The sequence below is a fragment of the Scardinius erythrophthalmus genome (assembly GCF_964197995.2).
Source record: "Scardinius erythrophthalmus genome assembly, chromosome: 10".
NCBI classification, from domain to species: Eukaryota; Metazoa; Chordata; class Actinopteri; order Cypriniformes; family Leuciscidae; genus Scardinius; species Scardinius erythrophthalmus.
Window position 1 is genome coordinate 38,001,476 of NC_138230.1, and position 25,930 is coordinate 38,027,405.

The 25,930-nt window shown below is 37.3% G+C and overlaps 1 protein-coding gene across 1 annotated transcript in view; it reads right to left on the bottom strand.

Annotated features, from left to right (window-relative positions):
• The window catches only part of csmd2 (CUB and Sushi multiple domains 2), a 323,103-nt gene that overhangs the window by 75,029 nt on the left and 222,144 nt on the right, over positions 1 to 25,930 (bottom strand). Inside the window, 7 exon segments of the mRNA XM_081376365.1 lie at positions 1,477 to 1,590; positions 3,260 to 3,376; positions 3,714 to 3,906; positions 8,849 to 9,050; positions 9,509 to 9,647; positions 11,229 to 11,420; positions 13,525 to 13,727. Coding sequence (XP_081232491.1) covers positions 1,477 to 1,590; positions 3,260 to 3,376; positions 3,714 to 3,906; positions 8,849 to 9,050; positions 9,509 to 9,647; positions 11,229 to 11,420; positions 13,525 to 13,727 — 1,160 coding nt within the window.

Sequence of the window (25,930 nt, forward strand, 5' to 3'; positions counted from 1 at the left end):
CAGCCCCCAGCACACTTCACTGATTTCACACCGGCATCTGAAGTTAAAAACCGCATCTCAAGATAGTATATATGCTCTGAGCAGCTCACCTTCCTTGAGCGCGCAGGGTTTCATGCCGTACGCAAATCGCGGGTGTTCGACTGGTGTGAAGGGTGAAGAAAAAATAGAAATGTACACAGCTCATCTGCGTTGTCATGGGAATGTCAGAAGCGGAGAGAGCGAGCGAGAAAACCCTGTTAATCTTCGAGCCGAAATCTCCTCAACTGACCGCATTAAATGGAACTCCATTATAGCTGAATAAAAGCTTTCAGCCTCAGCGTCTCAGTGGAGATCTATTTGGCTAGTCTGTTTTTGCTTATTTGATTCTGTTTTATTTCCTGCTTTAAGGAAGAAAACCCTATTTACTGGATCCTTTTGAAATCTGTTTGTTAGACTCTATGAGTCATCAAGCTTGTTATGTGAAACTCTGCGTTTTATTCTTGAGTACATCATCATCATCTTTCGCGTACGTCATTGTATGTTCTGATAATTGAGAACTCAAGAGACTGTTCACAAGTACCAAGGCAGCTTTAATGATTAAAAGCAGAAGTGTCTTTTTTTTTTCTAATATCCAGAGCTTCATATTCAGATTAGATACTGAATGTTCAAAACTACATAATTATATTTAAAAACAATCTGCGGGTTGTCTAAATGACTAGTCTACTGATCAATTTTAAAGAGACAGTTCAACCAAAAATCTAAATTCTGTCCCCATTTAATCAGCATTCCGAACCTTCTATGAAGTACAAATAGGTTTTTTTTTTTTTTTTAATGTCTCTGTGGATTTTGGTCAATACCAGGAAAGTCAATGTGCTCCAATGTTGTTTTGGACCCCATTGACTTTCATTGTATGGACATTTTTTTTCTGATAATCTTTTGTCTTCCAGAGAAGAAAGACATACAGGTTTAGAATGAAATGAGGGTAAGTGAATGATGACAGAATTTAAATGTTTTGATGACTTTTCCCTTTACATTCTTCACTGATGTATACGGTACATACTTTAACATATGTTCTAGCATTCAAAAATAGCTGGAGTGCAATACAATGGAAGAAAATGCAGGGTTGCAGGAAATTATTATTATAATTTTTTTGTTAAACACAGTATCTTAAAAAAAGCAATGCTTTTGGTGGGACACTTCCAACACTACTCATTTCACAAAGCTTTTTACATACTATACAGTAATAGTCATTATTCTTATTCTTAATGACGTTTGGTGGTGCAAAAATGACATACTTCAGCTTTATATTTCAGTATTTGTGAACCACACAGGCTTGTGTCTCTTTTACTTTTGGATGTAACTCATCTTGTTAAAGGAGTTGCTTAATTGACTACTTCTATTTACCTTTGAGACTGAATGCAGTCTCTTTAGCATTCATCTACTAATGCCAGTATAGACTGATAGTCAAGTTAATACCGCTTGAGAAGGTTTGCTGACCTGTGTGGGCCCCAGAGAGAGAACTCAGGACACGGGCATGCTGGGTAGGCCCATCGTACACCTCCACAACATCATTTAGCGCAGTCTGGAAGAATGCAAATTGGCTGAACACCACTGCAGAGAGATAAATAGAGACAGAGAGTGAAGAGACATAACTGCATAAAAAACTATGAATTATGCTTATGCAACTGCATACCATGACTGTGCAAATGTTAATTCAATAGTAAAAGACAGAACCTAATCACACCTATGAACCACCTGTTGTGCTCTCTAGACACACCCTGGTGCTTAGCAGAGTAAATTTCCAAATGAGGGCCATAAAAAAGAAACCCTGTGTTGCAACGTTCCCTATCCCGCAGCTGTTCGAAGCCATTATGCCATGCCTACAGAAATTTGTGCCTTAATTAGCTGTGCTTCCACAATGTTTGGCTTGACCCAGAGAAATACAGGCAGGCTCACATCTGCTAATAAAGATTCTGTAGGAACCCCAAATTAGCCAGATAACCTCCTTTTATTGATCAAATAAAAGGGTCCCATAGTCAAGTAGAAGCTGCTGGGGTTATATGAGGGGATATCCAAAAATGTGTCATTATCTAGAGGCTCAGAGCCCCGAACGCAGAGCAATATGGATCAAAGTCCCTGTCAAGAAAAGTCCATTCATTTGGCTCATTTAGTGTTGCCATACTTGCAACACCTCCAGGTCGCTACTGTAACCCGAATTAAGTCCAACTCCTAACTACTTGAATGGGGAAAAGGGTTTGGGGAAAAACCTGAATCTTAAAAACTCACATTTAAATAACATTTTGAATCAGCAAAAAAATCTGACATGAACTGTCCCGTAGATGTTTCTTATGCTCACATGCATGTGTGGTCAAAAGTGCACATCTCAGAACACACGGTTTCTACAGGAACTGGAGTTTCTAATGGCATCTCCAGTGATTGAGATTGGCTCTTTAATTTAGAAGAGGCTGATTCCATCATAACACATGTTGCACTTTCTCTAGTAATTAATTCTAATGAACCGTCTAGGTATACAGTCTTCTACATGGTGTCTACTGATATTTAATAATGTATAAGCTTTAACACCTCCCCCTAACTAATCGGAACAAAACAAGTCCTGCTTGACAAATCAAAGTTAACCAGAACACGTTTTGATTGGAATTTGGACAAATGAGATTGCTCTGAGACTGTTGGGGCTGATCAGCATGATGAACTGAAAATAGAAACCAAACAATAGAGCAAACATAGTACAAAAGTTGCAGTTCACAGCTGATAAGGACACACATTTAACATGGAAGAGATGGGATTTAACCCTTTTTGCCCTTGAGTGCCTGATTCAGACATGGTGTATTGAACTGGCTGATTTCATTGAATAGCATTATTTACATCTCTTCCAGTAAATGCAGTAACTACAAAATCTGGGTCCAAAAAGCATCTTTCTCCATTGTAAACAACAAAAAATACGGCATCATTTAAATTATATTAGATGTTACCAATGCCCGGTGTGTTTTAAGGGCTCTTAAACACATGAAATGACTTATATTTCTCCCTGTCTGATGTCTGACATCACAGCAGCTAGTGAAGGGTTTGGAACCGTGTGCATTTATTGTGAGGATTTCCCAATCAGAATCACATTTTTCTGCAAATATCACTGAAATTAATGGGAATGCTTACATTTAGTTACAGTATGCTACTGTACTGTATACTCCTTGATTGTAACGCTACAGAAGTTCACGGGTATCTATGTGTGTGCAATAGTATGCTTATACATGTGCTTACTTACCATAGTCTTTTGGCACAATAACGGAGTAGAGGCAAGCCCTGCCGCTGCTGTAGTTTCCAGGATAACCAGGGGAGAGCACCACACCTTCCAAGCCCGAATACTGACCACCACACGGAGCTTAGTGAGAAAGACAGCCACAGAAAGAAGGCATTAGAGACTAATTTTCTGTCCTCCCCAACTCCTCACTGCCGTTCCCTCATTCAGCTGATCTTAAATTACTTTTCTTGTCTGATTCCTGAGCTGCCCGGATAGATGTCCCTAGTGTTTGCCGAAGTGAAATTGCAGTGTGTTCAAAGCATTCCACAAGGTTACATTGCAAAGATGAACCATTGCTTATTTCAAAGGGAACAGCAACAACTGTGACAAACTCCAGGTCTTTGACAAAGGAAGAACACATGATTACAGATCATCTTTGCAAAAAAGTACTTGCTGAACTTCCATTATATGCTTTTACCTATGCAAACAGGTTTTGGTTTGTTCCAGCCGGGTTTGCCGTCTCCCCCCATGATGCAAGTCAGTGTGGCGTCTCCCTCCAGCGTATAGCCATTGTCACAGTAATAGGTGACAGTAGCTTCCAATTTCAACTCGGTACCAACACGAGTACCATTACGCACCAGCCCTGGCTCAAAGCATGACTCTCTGGGATTTTCTGTTTAGGAAAAGAAACACAAAGTATGGTTAGAGGGATAAAGAAGGAGAGAGCGAGAGATGATGATTTATGGCTATTTGTGTAAGACTGATAATCCAGCGCGCACAGGGACCTTTACATCTACAAACATTCACCAAGCACCTAATGCAAGTAAAAATTTGCTTTGGTGAGTAAATAATTTTGAGTCATTCACCAAGTGGCTTTAAAGGCATGTTTTAATGCAAATCATATGCTAAACAAAACATCTGTAAAAATGTGTCTTCTATTGACATATTAATGTCTTCTCATAAATGATACTGCAAGCATCACAATCACATGCATTTTTCACAGTAACAAACATATGAATAATAATTAATTAATATAATTAATCATTATTACATGATTAATAATATTTATTTGTAGTAATAATCGCTGTGTCTCATTTCAAAGGCTGAGCACTTCTGGACATTGCATTTGTTGGCCACATATGTGTTTGTGGCTGTCTCCTTTTAGAAAAGTAACCATTACATTCCAAAGTGGGAAATAAATGACAATAATTTACGACTCTTGACTAATAACAGTTAATTTCATAATGGTTATTTTTTTTAAATGAGACATCCTTGATGACGATATGCGGCTGACAAATTCAACCTCCGCAGAGCTTTTGAAATATAACACTGTAATTGTAATATTTTGTATAAACTTCATTACATGTACCATTATAAATGTCTTTACTGTCACTTTTGATGAATTTAAAGTGTGCTTGCTGAATAAAAGAATATTCATTTCTTTCAAAAAACTTACTGGTCCCAAACTTTTGAATGGAAGTGCATATTTATATGTATATGTGTATATATAAATATGGATGCTGCTGGTGCAGGTTCTTTCCAGGTTTTTTTCCCCAAAAATTAAATAAAAATAAGTTTGGAGGCTCTTTGTGTGAATAAGTGCACTTCAAAGATGCTTAAAATGAGTGCACCCTGATCACCAATTCACAATCCAGAAATATGCTACAGCAACCTACATGCCCCGTGGAGCATGAACAGTGACCCACGACAGATTAAAAGTGACACTGGGCTAGATCAGGTCTGCTGACTACACAAAACAGTCCATCACCCAGCAGGACATGTGTATGGTGCACACCGCATCCTTTGGCCAAAATTAGAAATCAATCATTCTTACTACACATCTGCATCGCACAGCAAAAAATGGGTTGCATGCAGTTCTAGTTGAGATATTACTTCCTAACATAGTTACACTGCATTGCTCATGCTGATGCCCGTGCCCTTCATGGCCCAATAGCACTTCAAAACAAGACGCAATCTGTTTACTGGGGTCGGCGCTAAAGACAGTCCACAACTCAGTTAATCTTCCTACACCGGGCTCCTAACAATAGAGCTGGTAAGTCCCGCCCCTTCCGCAAAACCCCGCTGGACCTCAAAGTTGAAAAACCGTCAATACAAGTGAATGGGAGAAAATGATTATTTTCTGGTCCCGTTTGAATTGTGCCATGAATGTGAACATATGTTGTCTGTGAATTTTTTATATAACTTTTCGTGTAAAGAATGATACAATTTAGCGGGTAGAGGTTTGATACGGTTAGACTTTGTGTGAGAGCACTTTGTGGACTACAACTCTCGACGCGTTTGAAACGTCAACACCACTAGCACACGGATTAGCTCACGGATCCCGCTAAACATGGCTGTGTCTTTGGTGCACTTCACCGTCTTCTTTCAGGGAGAGGACAAAATAGTTGAGGTTGGTGAAAACCACGGGTAAGTCAACTTTATGGGGTGACGTCACATAGGCGACATGTAGTCTTTCTCGTTATGTCTTTTCCACAACTGCTAGCTGAAGAATCATACCATATACTGTCAAACTCGTAACAAGAAAAGTTATATAAAAAATTCACAGACAACATATGTTCACATTCATGGCACAATTCAAACGGGACCAGAAAATAATTATTTTCTCCCATTCACTTGCATTAACGGTTTTTCAAACTTTGAGGTCCAGCGGGGTTTTACGGAAGGGGCAGGAATTACCAGCTCTATACCAGTGCAAAACGGGCAGTAATTAAGAGTGGACCACAGCCAACCCTAAGTTCTAGCTCAGGTGTCCACTGATGAGGCTGCGTATGAGTGTGTGTGTGTGTGTGTGTGTGTGTGTGTGTCGGCGAAGATGTGTTTGTGAATTTGGACATGACAAATGTTTGAGCTGGCAGGGAACAGTTCGGACGGGCAATGGAGTGTGTATGTGTGTGTGGTGTTTATTTAACTGTCGGTCAAGTGTGCAGAGCCTTGGCCCACATATTGCACCTCAGAGGCCAATCAGACGCGGTTGGAAGTCTGTGAGAAGCTGATTGGTCTGTAAAGAGGTTGACAGCACCTGAAGCTTGTTCCAACAGCAGCAGCATGCACAGATGAACCAACGTGACCCTGTGCCAGAACTATACTAACACTTCTGTCAGGGTTAAGCTGAAATAAACACACTTTTCATGTATTTATGATTTGCTTCTACATTATTAGTTTATACTAATTCATTGTGAGGAGACTGGGGTCTGGAACTGTAGCTTTTGAAGTGCCACACACTGTGTCCATCTGCTGCACCAGATTGAGAGAATACTGTTCCTCATTCACCAAGCCCAACAGAGGGTGATCTAAAGTGCGCGGTCTCTCTCGCTCTGACCGTTGCATGCCAGCAACGGCCATCAGTAGGTAGTGTTCTAGTCTAGTTAACTTTAAGTTATTTGACAGAAACTCAAAAAAAGCATTTGTAACAAAAATAGACTAAAATAATAGCTGTTTTTTTGATGCATTTGCCTCTATGGACAACATGAGACCAGTGTGAATTTCAATCTTTACCCAAAATACTGTTCAAAATTTTGGGGTTGGTAAGATTTTTTAAATGTCTCTTATACTCTCCAAGGACTCACCATTTGATCAACATACTGGTAAAACTGTAATATTGCTCAGTTAAAACTGAGCATCAGCATGGGGAAGAAAGGTGATTTAAGTGACTGGTAGTTGGTCCCAGATGGGATGGTCTGAGTATTTGGTGATCTATTGGAATTTTTACACACAACAATCTCTAGAGTTTACAGAGAATAGTCAAGAAAAAGAGAAGATATCCAGTGAGCTTCAGTTCTGTGGGCAAAAATGCCTTGTTGCCTGGTTGATGCCAGTGGGTCAGAGAAGTCTGATAAAAAGGCAACAGTAACTCAAATAACCACTCGTTACAACCGAGGTCTGCAGAAGAGCACATCTAAACGCAAAACACATCAAACCTTGAAGCAAATAGGCTACAGCAGCAGAATACACACCAGGTGCCACTCCTGTCAGCTAACAACAGCAAACTGAGGCTACAATTCACACGGGTTCACCAAAATGGTACAATAAAAGATTTGAAAAAAGGTTCCTGGTCTGATGAGTCTTGATTTCTGCTGCAACATTCAGATGGTAGGGTCAGAATTTGTCAAAAACAACATGAAAGCACGGATGCATCCTGCTTTTTATCACTGGTTCAGGCTGCTGCTGGTGGTGTAATAGTGTGGGGGATATTTTATTGGCACACTTTGAGCCCCTTAGTACCAAGCGAAAATCGTCTAAACCCAACAGCCTTAGCATTGTTGCTGACCATGTCCATCCCTTTATGACCACAGTGTACACATTTTCTGATAGCTACTTCCACCAGGATAACGCACCATGTCACAAAGCTCAAATCACCTCAAACTAGTTTCTTGAACATAACAATGAGTTCACTAAACTCAAATGGTCTCCACAGTCATAAGATCTTAAGATAGAATTAAGATAGTTCTGAAGGCAAGAGGGGTTTAGTCCAGCACTAGCAATGTGTATCTAATAAAGTAGTAACTAATCAAATATATTAAAATGCAGTTTCTTCCTGTAATGGCAAAGCTGAATTTCCAGCAGTCTTCAGTGTCACATAATAAATCATTCTAATATGCTGATTTGCTGCTCAAATAATTGTTATTATTAACAATGTTGAAATTATTTGTTCTGCTTTATAATTTTTGTTTTTAAGTTCAAAAGAACATTTACTTAAAATGTTTTGTATTATTATATGTCAGTTTTGTTTAATTTAATGTGTCCTGGCTAAATACTTTGAAATATACAAATATTCAAACCTTTGAACAGTACTTTTTACTTCCACATTAGTTATTAAAAGCATGGTCAATATGAAGTTATATACAGTATGAAACAGTCTCTGTGTCTCAAAAAAACTACATCTGTCACAAAAACAAAATCATGATTTTGTTATTAATATATTTTACATACATGTCTGCACATTATACAACTGTCGACATAAGGAGGTCTATATATATGTAAAAAAAAAGGTATTTTATTTAAATTTCTGATGGTGCGCTGAGGCAAAGATCGTTAGAAGAAGTGTGGCAGTATGGATGGCATCTCAGTTTTATGTACTCGCCAAAGCCAATTTTTACTCCGTTTTTTGACTCTTGGACCTTGTTGTGTCTGATCAGACGAGTCTGTCACTTCATGAATAAACAGATAGTGTCATCAGACAAAGTGAGGTCAGCAGGGCGAATACAGTGACAGTAAACGTGCATTTGTTCTCATTTGCGCAGAACCTTTAGTGTGACAGCAAAACATTGATCAGATACCAGCTTTAGTGAGCGCATTCTGGCTTTTCATTTTCATAATTCTTTTCTAGACGACTGCGAGAAGTGCCATGGGTCGATAATAACATGCTGCACAATGGTGAATAGGAGAGGGTGATCAAGGCAACAGTCAAAGTGCTGTTGCAGTATGGAACACTACACATACAAAAGAACAAAAAAAAAAAAAAAACATACAAATGGAGAATTAGGGGCATTCTGATACCATTATTTGACCAAATTATCATGCAATACAGTCATAGAAGGACTATACTGCATGCCTACAAAATGTAAACGGATATAAATTATTCCTCCCAACACAAGGGCGCAACATACCAGTGTACTGCAGGACAAATCCATTGCTGCTAAGTGAGGCGTCACTGCGGAAGGCCAGGAAGAGTGTGTTGGAGCTGCTCTCAATGCGCTCAGGGACGTCAGTGCCATAAAAGCTGCCCAGCAGCGGACTGAGAGAATCAGGTCCATCGTAGATGTGCAAGAAGTCGTAGCTCGGCTCTAGACTAAAGCTGACGGGAGGAAGAAACATGTATGATGTAACTACACACTACCAGTACTATTGTTAACTAAAATTATTAAAAAGTGTTTAGTTAACTGAAATAAAGATGAAATAAAACAATAAATAAAAATGAATATTAGAAAAAACTAAACTCAAAATTAGAAATGTTGCCTTGGCATTTAATTATAATAAAGTAATAAAATTAAAACTGAAAAAAAATATAAATTTAATCTACACACACACACACACACACACACACACACACACACACACACACACACACACACACACACACACACACACACACACACACACACACAGAACATATGAAATTAAACATATAAATAAATGCTATAATAGTATACAAATAATACTTAAATTACATTGCATATCTATGTATTGTAATGATAATCCAGCTATTATTACCTACAGGAAATAGGGGACTTTAGTCTTATAAACCAGTCTTACTGATTGAAAGTGAGTGATATGATGTGGTCCGGCGTTACTGTTACTGTCCAGTCACATTCTCTGCCGTGAGGATAGGGCTCTGGGTATTCAGGGGACAGGATCAGTCCACCGGGAGCAGTCAGATTCCCTCCACATGGAGCTGCAGCACAAAGGAAGGGAGAGAAAAAAACGCTAAAATGTCTTTCATCTAGAACAGTGGTTGACGACCATGGTCCAGGGCCCACTAGGGCCTCAGCAAACTTTCATGGGGGCCTTAGGACGACTTCCGATTATTTAAAATAAGACTAATTTTAAAAATATATTTGGGTGAACTAATCCTTCAAAATAAAAAAATAAAAAACATTAAAAATCAAGCTATTACTTTGACCCCCTTAACAACTAATTTTCAGGATACCCACTGCCTTGAAAAAAACTTGATAAATGGGGGAAACCTGGAACGCTCAATGGATTTTTTTTTTTCTCTAAAGAATATCATCCATAAATAATGAAGTCATGTGCTCAACTCAGTACAGTCTGTTGGTCCAATGTCAGGTACTGTATTTTACCTGGAACAAGCAAACATCTCCAGGGTTTTGCCTGTGGTTCAGGGAAACATTCACACTCATATTGAGTTTAATTGAACAAGGCAACCTAATTAAACTATTGTTAGTGTGGCTGTTAACATAAAGTGGCTTAAATTCACAAAAGAAAACCAAATACTGCGGCCCCTAATGTCCACACAAATCCTCTTCAGAGAAGTAGTGTGATGAAATCTTTATAATGTAGCTGATGAAAGAGAATAGATGGTAAACAGCTGGTCAAGTCCAGCGGAAATATTAATAATAATAATGATCATCATCTCATATATAAGCCCTCTCATGCAGTCAGTAATGTTGTGAATATTCTTATGTTCTTATATTTCCTGTGTATGATTTTTGATAAAATGTATTGCGTATGTGTTCCATTTAAATTGGGTGCAAACTAAATCAGTGAACCAAGCCTTGAACAAAGACACGGAATCACGGAACGGAATTTCAATATGACTTAAATTGCAACCTTGAGTCTATTTGAATATAGTTTGCACATAAATGGTTTCTTACTGTGTAACTGTGTTTTCATACCATAACTGAGTGTGTACTGTACAACAAAATACTGATACCTAGCTCATTGTATAAAGTGTTTTCTCTAGCTTTAATGTCAAAACACAACTGGTATATTAGCATTAGAATTATTAGCCATTAGTCAAGTCACAGCTGTGTCAATATTCATTACAACTGCACTCTTGCTTGTGCGTTAATTTTAATGTCTTTATGTGAAACTAATGGGTTAGACTAGTATTCACCTTGTTTTTCAGGAAGTAACTTATTTTCTTTGAAAGTGCAAGACTTCTGATTGATTAGCAGCTATCAGTAAATAACTAGAAGAATAAAGTGCAGTAAATGGTTTTCTATTTGAGCAACATAACCGTTTATGATTACGATACTAATTAAAATAATATGATAACAAATACCAGTTCGCAACATGGTATAGTGTGCATAACACACTGTTTTTGTACAACTAAAATAACTGGAAGTGACAGGCATCGCGACTGACATCGAAAGCCTTGCTCTTTTAAGATAAAACCGCACGCTCTTATGCTGAAAATATGCTGGATAATGACCGCGCAAAGATGGAGGGATCACAGTGGAAATGTTGGTTGAGGATGGGAGTGTTTACATTTCTTAATCTGGAATGCTCATACCAGAACAGGTTGGCGGATCAGGCTGCCAGAAAAAACGGTTGTTGATCTCAGTACAGGTGATCTTGGTCGCCCCCTGTAGGAGGTATCCGGGATCACACATGAACAGCACATTATCCCCTGGCTCTCTGCTGTCTCCAAAGCGAGTGCCATTTGTTGGAATGCCAGGATCATTACAGGAAGTAGCAGTTGAAACTGCAGAGAAAAACAAATAAACATCCAGTCACAAAACTTAATTTAATCAATGGATGCCATTGACCTAATATTCAAGAGTGGTTCTCAACCTTTGTGAAAATAATTGTAAACAATTCAAATAATTAAATTCAATAATTCGAGAAGTTTCAGTAACTGAACGTTCATCAGGGTTTATTTTTAGACCAATTCATTAACATCAATTTTAATTACAGTGATTCTTTTATTGTTTCTTTTAAAATTCACAAATAGCAATTTCTATTCAATCAAATATTTTAAAGACTGAACATTTCCAGGTCCAAAAATCACAATTTACAACTTCCCTTATAAATCCAAGTTTTTCAAGGCCGTGAGAAATCTGGCCGTCAAAAAAGTAAAATCACAGTTGCTGAGCACTGCAAAAAATGCTTTTCTTACTTAGTATTTTTGTCTTGTTTCCAGTCCAAATATCAAACAAATTCTTAAATCAAGACGCATTTACTAAAGTAGTAAAATGCCATAAGATATTATGTCTTGTTTTCTGGGGAAATAAATCAAAATTAAGTGAGTTTTTGCTTAAAACAAGCACAATTATCTGTCCATGGGGTAAGAAAAATTATCTTGTTTCTGTTTGAATTAAGATTATTTTTCTTTAACCATAGACAGATAATTAAACTCACTTAATTTTCATTAATTCCCCCGGAAAACAAGACATAATATCTTATGGTATTTTACTACTTTAGTAAATTAAGAATGTGTCTGATATTTGGACTGGAAACCAGACAAAAATACTAAGTAAGAAAAGCTTTTTTTTTTGCTGTGAGGGAATTAATTAAATGAGCAATAAAGTAGAATGTCAGTTTACATTTTGAATAGCTTATTTTAATGCTCATTTGTTTCATTTTAAATTATCTTATGGCCTCTTTGAAAGTTTGCTTGGCTGAGAACCACTGTACTAGACAGAAAGTCTGGAGTTCATAACCATTTAAGTCATCTACTGTGTTGTGGTGCTGACCTACCAGCCATTATGAATATCTAATAACTGCTGTTAACTTACATCTTCCGAGCACCCAAATGACAGCTCAAGTCTGCATTCTTCTACACACACTAATTTATTTATCTAGGCACCTGCATCTTTGTGGTACTCTCTTAAAATTGCTTTAACCCAGAAGGGCTGTTTTGAAAGTAAAATGTGAGGTAGTGGAACTGAAATAACATGTCGTTAATGCATAATGGCATATTATTTCTTTTTACTCTCCATGTAAAACCTTTAATGTTGTTTTTTTGGGGGGGGGGTCTCGAAGGTATCATGCAAGAAATCAGGATTCTCTGGTTGGAGTTGATGGCTGATGGAGGTGGACGGGAATGGTTTCCCTGGTTACAGGCTGACAGCAGACAGAAGCACATAAACCTTGGCTTAACGGGCTTCATTTATTGTCAGTGGAGAGGTTGTGTCTGCTGGGCCGTGCTGCAGGGTGGGTGCTGCTGTCGGAGGCATTAGGAGAAGCTCTAAGATGGTGCTTCTCAGCTGTCATTCTGGAGCTCAAGCACTGGCCTCCACTAAAGCTTTTATCAAAACTTGTATGAGTTTCAGGATGGTGCTGGATGGAAACACCAAGATGCAAATGCAATTTCCCAAAAAAATAAAAACAACTTATATGTCCGATTCAAAGTGCTGTATGAATTTGTGTGTGTGTGTGTGTGTGTGACTGTACTAAAGCATAAAAATACAGAGATTTACTTAACATGCTCATCTATGCAACCGCCCACTTTACAGCGACCTTGAATCTGGAAGATTTTTTTTCAGTTTACATTCCGGCTTGACACAAAAAAGTAATGATAAAAAATAAAATAATAATAATGATAATAATAATAAAGACGTCCAAGCCTTGAACCAAATCAAATAACACAATAATGAATCACAACAATCTGATTCAATGCACGAGAGCAAAACAAACAAGACAATTATGCACTTCATATCTTTTGTGAGAAATTTAACTATTCCCCCCGTTAGAGCATATACAGGCACTGTGAATTCCCGTAATCAAGTATTCCACGCTGATCGCTGGTGAATATGTGGAGCTGTGAAGTGGAATGAGAGTGAATGGAGTCTGAGTAAAACACATACCTGAGAACTGCAGAGCGAAACCTTGCTTGCTGGTGAAGAAGTCTGTTGTAAACTGCAGACTGACAGAGTTAAATGTGCTATGGAGGTCTGGAGGAAGTGTAGAGCCACTCAGCTCTCTAAGGAGAACACCTCCGTCCTGAGGCCCATCCCAGATGCGCAAAACATCATGCACCTCTTCAGTGTGGAAGACCAGGAAATGCAGCCTGTGGAGTTACAAATACAAACATAACATTAGACAGTCATTCTGGAAGGGAGTCGGAAGGGAGGGAAAAAAGGAGAGCAATCATATCTATACGGTGCCAAGCGGAAAGAGAAGTAATTGGAATCACATCGTTAATTTGTACATTTTCACAAGTTTTCACTAGTTATAGAATAATAATTTGGTCTAAGAGAGATATGGGTAATTTCAAGTTGCCAGACAGGAAATTAGCACTTGGATAGTACTTAATATTAAAAGGATATAAAAGGGAGAGAGACAGAGAGAAGATAAAGAGAAAAATAAGACTCAAAAATAAGTGAAAATTAGTCAACTGACACCTGCAAAATTTCATTAATGGGCAATTCATAAAAAGAATTCATATATATATATAAAAAATATATATATATATTTACTATAATGTAGAACATGCAGAAATTTAAGTCATTAACCTTTAAGAAACAACAATTAAATAAGGACTTTCAAAGTGATTCATGAATGAGACATGCCACTTCCAATCCGAGGGAAAATGTACTTGTTTTCTGCAACCTAAATGCCAGAACCAGATTACTTTACTAATGCATGAGGTACTGAATACATAACTAACAAAGTGTTCTGTACAGATAATTATAACAGATTGTCTCTACAGAAATGGCTCTGTACGTTGTTGCTGCAGGTACTGTAATAAGGTGACATTAGGAAAACGCCTCTTGAGAACAGTCTACTGCATTATGATATACACTAAGGACAAATTGATCAACACTGCTAGAGAAATGTGAAAACCAAAAGCAAAAATCCAAATGACAAAATGGTAAAAGGGACAAAAAGCACATAATCAAAAAAGTACAATACACTGCAAAAATGCTGAACAAAATCGAATAAACATCTTCAAAAATTAAAATGGACAGAATTTCTAAAGAAAATTTAGATTTTTTTTTTTTAAAATACAAAAACCTAATGTTTTTGGACCTTATTGAATTAAATTAAAGCTGGCTCTTCTAAAACCCAACGTTTCAGAGGTCACTTTTCTCACATGATCTTTAAAAATGGAAATGCAGTACATTTGTGTGCAGAGCAAGCTGGGGAACCTTTGGTAACACTTTTTTTTTTTTCAATAGTCCACTTTAAACATTCTAGTAACAACAAGTAACTTTGCAACAACATGTCAACTAACTCTCATTAGAGTATTAGTAGATTGTCTGCTTAATATCTGCTAACACTTTGTTTTGATACTCCCTCAACAGACATTGACTGTAACTTTGCAACTACATGTCAACTTATTTTACTATCCCTAAACCCTTATTCTATAACCCTAACCAAACAGTCTACTAATACCCTAATGAGAGACAGTTGACATGCAGTTGCAAAGTTACTTGTAGTTAGTAGAATGTCTAAAGTGGACTATAGAAATAAAGTGTAACTGAACCTTCCTTGTCCTGTGATACATTCTAGGCATAAATGTCCTTTTAAATTATGAGTTGAGTAGAGCTCAAAATAGTTTTTTTTACCACATTATTAAAACCACCTTGACAAAGAAATGGGAAGACATACAATAATATAATATGAATATACAGTATCGACCTTAAGTATGCTTTAAAGAAGACTATCAAGGTAAAAGTTCAAAAAACAAAACAAAAAAAACATCCAGGTTTAAGAAAAAAAATCACATATTGTAGAACAATACAGGCATTTAAAACAAAACTTTAGATAAATAAGTTCACATAAACTAATCACAGTGTAACTGGAACGATTTGTAAGAGTTAAATCATCAACAGTTAGCAATTTGAAGGGAAATTATGTAAATTATATCAGGAGCCTGCTTTTAAGAAACTCAAGTAAAAACCAAGGAGGCGGCGGAGAACTTTGTCACACATACACAAAAGCTCATTAACACAGACCATGCTGCATTAACAGAAAAAAACAACAACAACAAAAACAAGAAGAGACATTGGGTTGAGTAGAGCGATTACTGCAGTGCTTAGTGAGTAAGAAAAAGAGATCATGTGTAAAAGCCGACCTTATCAGTCATGGTTCACAGGCCTTTTACACATGGATGACTTCAGGGGTGGCATAAAAAGTATTGATGTCTCAAAAGCCAAGCTAGATACTTATTTCTAGAAAACAAACATGCACCCCATGACTTCAGTTACGTCCATCTGCATTAGAAACCAAAAGACTGTCTGCTTACTGAAAACAAAAGGGGTTTTATTGAATATACAATCCTCCTCTTTACAAACGACTGCTGTGGTGATGTAACGATTTCAATAGAGCGTTGTAGGCCATACATGATGTGTAGTATTTCCACTAAATTATTGCCATGACAGCACATACATACCAGTAGCAAAAACGCTTTGGCTTACTGTAATTCAAGAAAGTGAATTAGCAGAGCTTCCCCAGGTTTCCACCTTTCTATGTATGTGCGTTTCTCCACCCATAAAGATGTGAGTGGGAAGTATTCCTAAATCCCAGTTTCAATTTAATATTGTGTGGGTTTTAGAATTCAACAAATCCGTCTATTCAGTATGAAAGACACACATTAACACACAATATACAGCAACTGTGCGAACTACAGGTATTTCACTCTGCACACAGTCTGGGTGTGAAATGAAAGAGATCAACAGTTATTTATAGCTGTGTATACAATAAAGAAAGGCCCTGCATCTAAGTGTAAAGCCCCGTTCACACTTACACCAACAAAGCAGCGGCAACTCATTCATTTTCAACGAGTCAGTAATTTCCACTGACAAGAGCGGCAGGATTCAGTGATGAGACAATGTGGTAAAGTTTGTCTGAGTAAAGTCTATGCAAATTAGAATCTATAGGGTGAATTCAGATCGATTGGGAAACTTTTCCCCAGTCAACTCAATGGCAAAAAGTGTCCCAATCAACCAGAATTCAATACACACACATCCATTCATTGTATTCATTGTTAAACTAGTGACCAACAAGTACAGACATGTTGTGACCTCCAGCGATAACATCACAGTCAGAGTTAAGAGAGAGAAAGACAGGAGGAGACAGCAGCGAGACAGGCAGACAGATAAAGAAAGCAAAACATTATTCAATCTAGAAGTTCTAAATGAGATTAATCAGCCTACAGCCAGAGTGCTTTTACAAATCTGATAAAGAACCAAATTATTCCATCCCCCTCCACCCATTTGGCAACCCCAAGGTTTACCACACACACATTGTTGCTTTCTGTGAGGAAACGAGCACTTCAGAAACCCCCTCGGACTCCAACATCCATCGCATCACTGCCGAAAGGACAGATCTGTGTCATGCTAAAGCGCTAATCTATGCGAGTGGCGGCTGGTTTCTCAAGGGGAAGCAGCTGCACAATGATGCACCTATTCTGTTACTGACAGCCAACTTCCTCTTTGCCTGCAAGATGCTACAGTTGGTGTTATGTGCAGTTGATGGAACCAGCTGTATTTTAGATGCTGGTATTCTGGTGTCGCCAACAAGCTTCACCAGGAGTTCCTATGATAATGAGCTAATCTAGCACCAAATCAAAACTAACCAACATAAACCAGCATGAAGTGTCACATCTTTCAAAATATTTTTTGTTATAGTTTCATTGTCACCTTTTTATATTCTCAAAAAAAAAACACTGTTGATGTGATGGGCACACTGTGTCCACACCGGACGCAACCGTTGATGCAGTGCATCACACCGAGCTGCAACAGCTAGAAGCTGTCTACACTGAACGCGACAAACCGACCGTTGCAAATCCATTTGTCTTTCCTATGAGAAGTATAGCAAGTGCATGGAGTGCGTCATAAATAGAACGAGGCATCAGTTTACTGTCAGGGATTTGTTGTGTTGCACAACATCACTGATTATAAAGGGTTCTATTGTCTTTTGGCGCATCGCGCAACTGAACATAAATATTAAATTGTTGGAACTATGGAAATACATTTGAAGTACTAAAATAAAAACTGAAATAAAAAATGGAGCTAAATATAAATACCGGTATATATAAAAAAAATATATATATATGAACATTACAATAGCACAATTACAAAAACGAATATACAAAATAAATATACATGAAAATATACGAATAAAAACTCTTATTAATATTAATAAATACTATATTAGTACTCTATCCTGCTCTAAAAAGACCAACTTGATTAAATTTTCATGCTGATAAAATGTTTTGATGGTTCGTTTTTGATGGTCATGAAGTTGATTAGCTAAGAATGGAAGATCAGTGCAGTTTGAACTTTGCTCTTTTGCTCTTCAGAATGATTTCTTCACATACTTTTTCATCATCTTTAATTTTCACATTTTCACTTTACGATGGTTAAACCAGACTGAACCAGTATGAAAATTGATACTGGTCAAAATTGATCTGTTTAGAGGCTTTTCAGAGCCAAGTTAAACAATCTGAAAACAGTTGCAATAAACTTTTACTGTTTTAATGTTTGAACTGTTTTTGTTAACACATTGAATACTTTCATTGTATGGACATTTTTGAGACATTTTCCAAAATACTTGTTTTTGCATTCAACAGCAAAAAAGAACGTCATACAGGTTTTGAAATGACATGATGGTGCGGAAATTATGACCGAATTTCCATATTGGGATAAACTATCCCTTTAAGTTAAGAAAGTAAAATACAGTTTGTCTTAACTTAAGGGGTTTCTTTGAACTAAGCTCTGGTCGTGATGCAAGGCTAATTAACCTCAGTTCCAGGCACCGATATTGAGAGGAGAACGAGGATCTTGTTCAGGGAACTTGCCTGAACAAACATCATACTGGTACAGCTATTCCATACGCAGCTATTGTTAACTAATCCTCATGTTCCTTTTTTATTTATTGAAATGCGTTTTACTCTTTTGTCTATCCTTTCCTGTTTCTCTCTCTATTGCTCTACAACTCTTTCATGTAATCCTCGCTGATGGGATGGCGGTTGGTAGGGTTGTGGGGAGCGTTGGCAGGAGAGTGGGTGGTTACAGTCTGTCAGATTTGCATGCTAAACACAAAGGAGAAGTGGAGGGAGATGAAAGACTAAACCCAACAAGGTTTGATTTGTTCCCCTAAAACCACGCAAAATGTAGAGGTCATCTGCATCTCAAGAGATGGAAAAATACTTTTGATCTCAACAGAGGTCATCCAAAACCTGATTTACCCACTCTATTCTTTTCCAAAAGCATCTACTTACTTAAAAACTAGCACAAGACTGAGCCAGGACTCCTGTCCTTCTAAATTAAACAACTAAAACCACCATTTTGAAGTGGATAACAAGAGGTAAGCAAAGTGTTGCACGCATCTTTAAGAAACAAAGTGCTTCAATTCGATTTCAAAGGAAGTGCCAAAGAGAGGAGAGGAAGAAAGGTGAATGGAGAGAAGAGCTGTGTCATATGAATACCAAACAGCGCCGCTACCCCGGGAGTCTCGCCGCGTTCCTGCTGCAATGACTTGGCAGACAGAGAGCGACGTGTGCTTTGTGAATGCATGTCTGTGGACGCATTTATTTGTTTATTCACTTAACCAGGCAAGTCACTTGAGAACAAAATCTACATGGAACATGGAAAGCGAATAAATAATAAAATAATGAAAAGAGAATTTGAAAACATACACAACATTAAAAAAGAAAAAAAAGATATTAACATAAATAAGACAGTAATCTGTGAAAGCATGAGATGAATATCTAATGATTGGTAAGAACGTGAGAAGCATTTGCATGTGTTTGTGAAAATGTCCATTATACTTGAAAGCTGGGAGCTACTTTCATGAAACGTCTTCCAGTCACTTTTTGATTATTAAGCAACCGGTGAAGGATCTGGTATGTAGCATTTTTGTAAATAATGTGTGAACAGTTGTGTTTAGAGATGGAGTAAATATTGGGTACAAAGATGTCCTGTCTAAGGTGGACAGATTTGCATTGAATTTGCATTTGCATCCTGAAGAAACATATATATAATTTTTGCATAAATGTGTGAATTGTTTGCATAATCATAGATAATTTCGTTTTTTCCACTAGAAATTACACTGTTAAACACAATTATTTTAAAAATAAGTTAAATAATGTAGAATGATGGCTTCAATTAAAGCATTGATTACCTCACAGTAGGACTGTTTTGAACGGGTTACAAGTTAATAAAAAATAAATCAAATCAATCAATTTCCCTATGTTATGTTATGCTATGCTATGCTGTTAGATATGGAATTTTTACTTCCAGAACCGGATTGTTGCCCTCTATTACAAATGATGCTATTCCTTGCGGTTAGATCATTGTAAGTCAACAGGAGATTCTGAAGAAGAAAACAAAATGATGTCAGAATATCAATACAATGCTGCGTTGCAATCACTACAATGATGGTGCTCAACTCTCATTGCAGCAGAGTATAGAACATCAAGCCCGCTCAAGGGCACCTTTATGCACATATCTGTGCAGGACATCTCCATTATCCCAGATGGGTATGGCTGCAATTTGGATGGAAGCTATTTGATTGAAGGAGAGGACGAGTTTTGATTGTGGTTAAAAAAACAAACAACAACAACTAAAATACTATTATTTGAATTTGAAGAAAGGGGGGAAATGGCAGATTCAATCCCAAACCATGACCTGTTTGTCTAAGAGCCAGGCTGGCCATTTTAATGAACTGAAATAGAGAAAGTGATTCATTTATTGCATCATTCATGTTGCTCAAAGCAGTTTTCCAGAGCAATGAACGTCTGGGAGAAGACGGTTTCAAAAGGTCTCAAAGTCAAGGCCACAAGATCAAGACTCAAACTCTGCTAGCGTCCCCATAATGATTCAACTCTATCTTCAAAACCAGAAATACATTCTTGGACAAAAAAATAAAAATAAAATAAAATCATCAGAGAGGCCATGCTTATTGGCTAGCTTCACCAGTTAACTTCTGCTGATGAATAGTATGGCTATGCTAGACCTGCTAGATCAGCACCAAACCAACAAAAAAACAGCACAAAACAGCGTAGACATTCTTAGTCTGCATTTGTTTGTCTGGTAATAAACAAATAAATAAACACAGAATGTAATTCATTACGTAACACGAACAATTCATTTAAAAATACACCAAAAAATAAAATAAAATAAAACCCCTTCATTTAGAGTCGAATATGGAGGGCGGAAGTGGCTGATGCATTAATGATTAGTTATCTCTATCTGCAGTGTCGGCAGACTGGATAGGTGTGTAAGAAGCAGTTCTCAGTCTGATTCAGCAAATGTGAGGCCACCTTAAAAACAAATGCACAGCACTTTCTACCCACAATGCACGGTCTCCTCCCTTTACCGCTGTCAGCCATCCCCACTGCAAAGTGCTCCCATGAGAACACCGGCAGAAGAACCATCCGGGTGTTTATCATCAGATTATTCTCGGTGCGCGTGAGCACATTTCCTCCATTTAGCAAAGTATTGGATTTTGGGGTACATTAACCTTTTAGAAAAATTGTGAGTTTCAAACTTTGACAGTTTGTATATTGAGAGTAATGACCAAGCAGACATTGCAAGTGAGACGGCACAATTTCACAGCTCATTAAAAATTAGCCTCATTAATTGATTGATCAACTCTAGACTCTTCGGGGGTCTTTCTCTCCCCTGTGCCTGTACAACCTGCTGATAAAAAAAAAAAAAAGCAACAGATCAGATCATTGAGGGGGGGCAATTACAATGTGGATAATTTTTTTATTATTTATCATATTTTTATTTATAATAATAATTATTATTATTTCACTCTAAAATTCCTGCTAAAACTCTGTAAGACAGTTACTTTATAAATTAATACAATGTATAATATTGTTGCTGTCAGGCAGAAGCTTGTCTCTCCACATTTTGTCATTTTTATCTTTTTTTTCCCCATAAACCATTACTATTGGTCACTCTTTACATCTGTCTGTAGGTTTTGCAATACTTATAACCAATGACAAGTATTGAAAAGGGCTTGTGACTAAACCTTGTAAATCCACTGGATCCTCAAACTGCCCACCCTGCCTCTATTGTGAATTAAGTGCCATACGCAGTTTGGACCAGTGTTGCCAAGTCAATTGGGCTACATTTACACTGTTGCCACATTTTTGTTGTTGTTTTGTTTTTTGCCGTGGTTGCCGAGTTTAGATAAACAATTGGCCTGGTTTGGACCGTCTCTGCATGTTTGCAAGGGTAAATAAAGAACTGGTTCTTTGAACAAGTACAGCATTTACTTTACTATATATAAGGATAATATCTGATGTATTTGAGGAGCAGAGAAGAGTGTCTTTGTCTAGCATTTGCCGTCGAGTCATAGCCAATACTGTCCATATTGGGGGGAGGAGAGAAATTTGTTTTGCCTATGTCACAATATGAGGTAAATCTGGCCCTGTCTATACTCCAAAAATGCTTGTCCATGCTGGTTTACGTTGGTCTGGTGCTGGTCTAGCTGATGGAACAACGTAATGATGATGTTCATTAGCATCTTGGCTGGTCAAGCTGGTCGATGTTGCTGATTAAGCTACTAAAAAAGCACACAGTGATGCCAGTGGTGCTGGAGACAGGACTATTATTCCCAGCATACACCACAGCATGAATAAATAATGCAAAAAAAACTGCTGTTCTGTATTATTTGCACTGGTTTTGTGGTTGTGTTTAAAGTTATGCGTCATGAGGTGCATGACTGCAACCATGGCCTTAAATATGATGTTAAGCATCCCGCAAGCCAAGCAATCAACAATATTTGTACCCTAAGCTCCTAAAACTAAGTTTGTTACTAACTTACATTAATTAAAAGCAGAATACCCTACTGACAAACCAACAACTTTCCCACTGAGATATTCATTTCATATCTAACATTATTGTTGCTGTGTGAGAAATATTCATTCTAAAAGTGAGACCTGCGAGTATCAGTGAGAAGTAGGGGTGAGGAGGTGGCCATTCTTTTATGTACAGACTAATAATTAATTTAAATGGTCAACAATTCATTTTAGTTTGATCCATGATATATCATAACTTTAAAAAACTTTATGCCCTGCCTTTATTAAGAATGAAAATGAAAACCAAGAGAAGAGAAGAGAAGAGAAGAGAAGAGAAGAGAAGAGAAGAGAAGAGAAGAGAAGAGAAGAGAAGAGAAGAGAAGAGAAGAGAAGAGAAGAGAAGAGAAGAGAAGAGAAGAGAAGAGAAGAGAAGAGAAGATACTTTGACAAGATGGGATGGAAACAAGAAGAGAACAGGGCTAATTTATGACTTGAAGGCTTTAGAGGAAGAGAAAAAGAGGTTGATAAAACAGCAGAATAGGGAAGAGGGACCCCAGCTTCCGTTAATTCCTCAGATTTCTTTCGTGACTGCAGATGAGCCTTGAGCGTGACAGTACGATCCTTTGAGCTGCGACTCGAATGTTCCAAACCAGCTCTGGAACAGCAGGCTTAACCGATGTCTAATCCCACATGGATGAGGACATTTGGGGCTAGGCGGTATATCTTTCTCTCTCTCTGTGTGTGTGTGTGTGTGTGTGTGTGTGTGTGTGTGTGTGTGTGTGTGTGTGTGTGTGTGTGTGTGAAGAGGCTGCTGAAAGTAATTATCACCTTTGCCAAACAAAGGCATCTCAGAGGTGGAGATGTGTCTGTGATGAAAGAACATTGAAATATCGCCTGCACCCCATGTGTCATGAAACCCCAAGGTGTGTCCCTCCCCGTCAGCGTCCTGCCACATCATACAACCATCCCAATCCACCCTTGCACATCCTTTTATGTCTCTACACTCAGACTTTTCCATCAGCCCCTTTGGATAAGGAAGTCCACAAGGACAGGACAGCTGAAGCTAGGTGGTATCACAGTATACACCCCGTGACAGTACAAATGTATCACCCATTATAGAAATATATAGCACTTATACTGAGGTATATTCAATTAAAACAAAAACCGTCAAGCTGAAAAATATAGCTCACACTCCAAAGTGTGTTGGGGGCCCACTTACACTTCATTCCAAACAATTAAAATGACAAATACATGCAAACTCTGAGAGCACTCCACAAGAAATGTAAGACTATACCATCTAGATGCTCAAAATTGATTGGGTGAATGCATGTTTATTGTACACGTAAGTTAATTGCAGATCTAAACTAATGTGCTGCTGCAATGTAACGCACACACACACACACAGAAGTTCAGTAGCTGATCTGTGATTTATCAGTAAAATATCAAGAAACTGAAACATTATAGCATATATTTCCAAGTAACTAAAGTAGGCCTATATCACACAACATTTTTAAGTGTTTTTGATCAAATAAATTCACCTTTGGTTAGCATAAGATTCTTCTTTCAAGAACATGAAAAACCAACCTCAACGTTTGTATTAGTTGTTTATGAGTATTTATATATAACTTATATTTAATTATAATTGTATTTATATTTAATATAATAATACAATTTCTAGATTTATTCCATGAGGTAAAATTACTGTTATATAAGAGTTATATACTGATTTTGGTCATATGCCAAAGGACATATTCTGAAACTTATTGCATTGCAAATGATCTTGAATAATTGATTGCTCAAGATGAGATCAAAGAAAAGTATGTGCATACTTTACACTGGGGAACTAGGTCTGAGACTGGAAGGGACCTGATCTATTAATTATCCTGTGCCTGTGGAAGGGGATCTCTTAATAACACTTGCACAGACATACAGGAAGAGGAAAACACACACATTCTAACACCTGCGATACTCATATGTGATCATATACTGTAGTTGTACTAGATATACTTAAATGAACATCACATCACACATAAATGCACACTGTAACAGCTGTTTACTGTTGACAAACAAGCTATTGGAACATGATTTCCAACTAATACTATTTTAAATAACTCACACACTCCTTTACATGCTCAAGCTCAGATATGTTTACTTAGCAAACACGTTTTGGTGGTAAACACTTCTGATGTCTTCATATATACTAGATGTGGTTGCTAGCCAATAAAGGCTAACCTGACTGTACATGGGGTGTTATGCACCTTTTTTTGAAGGTTAATTTAATCCCAGTAAGGTAAAAAAAACCAACAACACTTATATCGCCCAGCCCTAGTTTCTTACTGCCATTGTTGTAAGGTTGCTGTCATTGAAATCTCTCCACAATGACATAGCAAATTTATTTATTTATATACTGTATATATATATATATATATATATATATATATATATATATATATATATATATATATATATATATATATATATATATATATATATATTTTTTTTTTTTTTTTTTTTTTTTTACATCTGGTAGAACTGCCAGACCGGTGAATGTAGTGAAGCAATTTTAGCTGGGCATAGAAAAATTGTCTCGCAAGTTTTCCGATCGGCTGAAACTATATAAAACGATTATCAGGTGATAATGATCTACACCCGATTGATTGGAGCACCCTTAATACCCAGTGGCAGTTGTGACTCACTTGGTTCCCAAGGGACATGACCATAACAAAAGAAAAAGATATATTTAAAATAAATGAAAATGTTTGTGGTCAGTATTTTTTTTTTTTTTTTTTTTTTTTATTCAGCAAGAATGCATTACATTTATCAAAAGAGACAGTAAAGACTTACATTTATTACTAATTTTTAATTTCAAATAAATGGTGCTCTTCTGAACTTTCTATTCTTCAAAAATCAACAAAAATATTAAGAAGTTTTCAACATTGATAATAATAAGAAATGTTTCTAGAGCACCAAATCAGCATGAATGATTTCTGAAGGATCATCTGACACTGAACATGCCATCATGTGAATAAATTACATTTTAAATATAATAAAATAACTGTTTTACTGTAGTTTTGATCAAATTAATGCAGCCTTGGTTAGCATAAGGAACTTTTCCAAAAAAAAAAAAAAACACCCTTTGGGACACTTTTGCCATTGAGATGACTGGGGAAACATAAATAATATAATCCACAAGAGGCCACTTGTTGCAGCAATTTAGGGGTTAAAAGGGCTTCAGGCACTCCACTTCACATTGTCCTTAAGAACACTATAAGAAAATTGTTTTTTTGTGGCAATTATTGCATGACACTGACTAAGCACAGGCTTTAAGCAGGCAACATCTGAGTATCAGACAGTATTAAATTACTTGGTTATACAAAAAAGGACAGGTGGTGACCTGAATTATTAAATGTGGCTTGCTCGTCTCACTTGAGCGTCTGGAGGGGTGTAACAGCGTTTGATACTCAATAACCCTTATGATATAATTACACTCGGCTCATTGCTCATTTCCAACT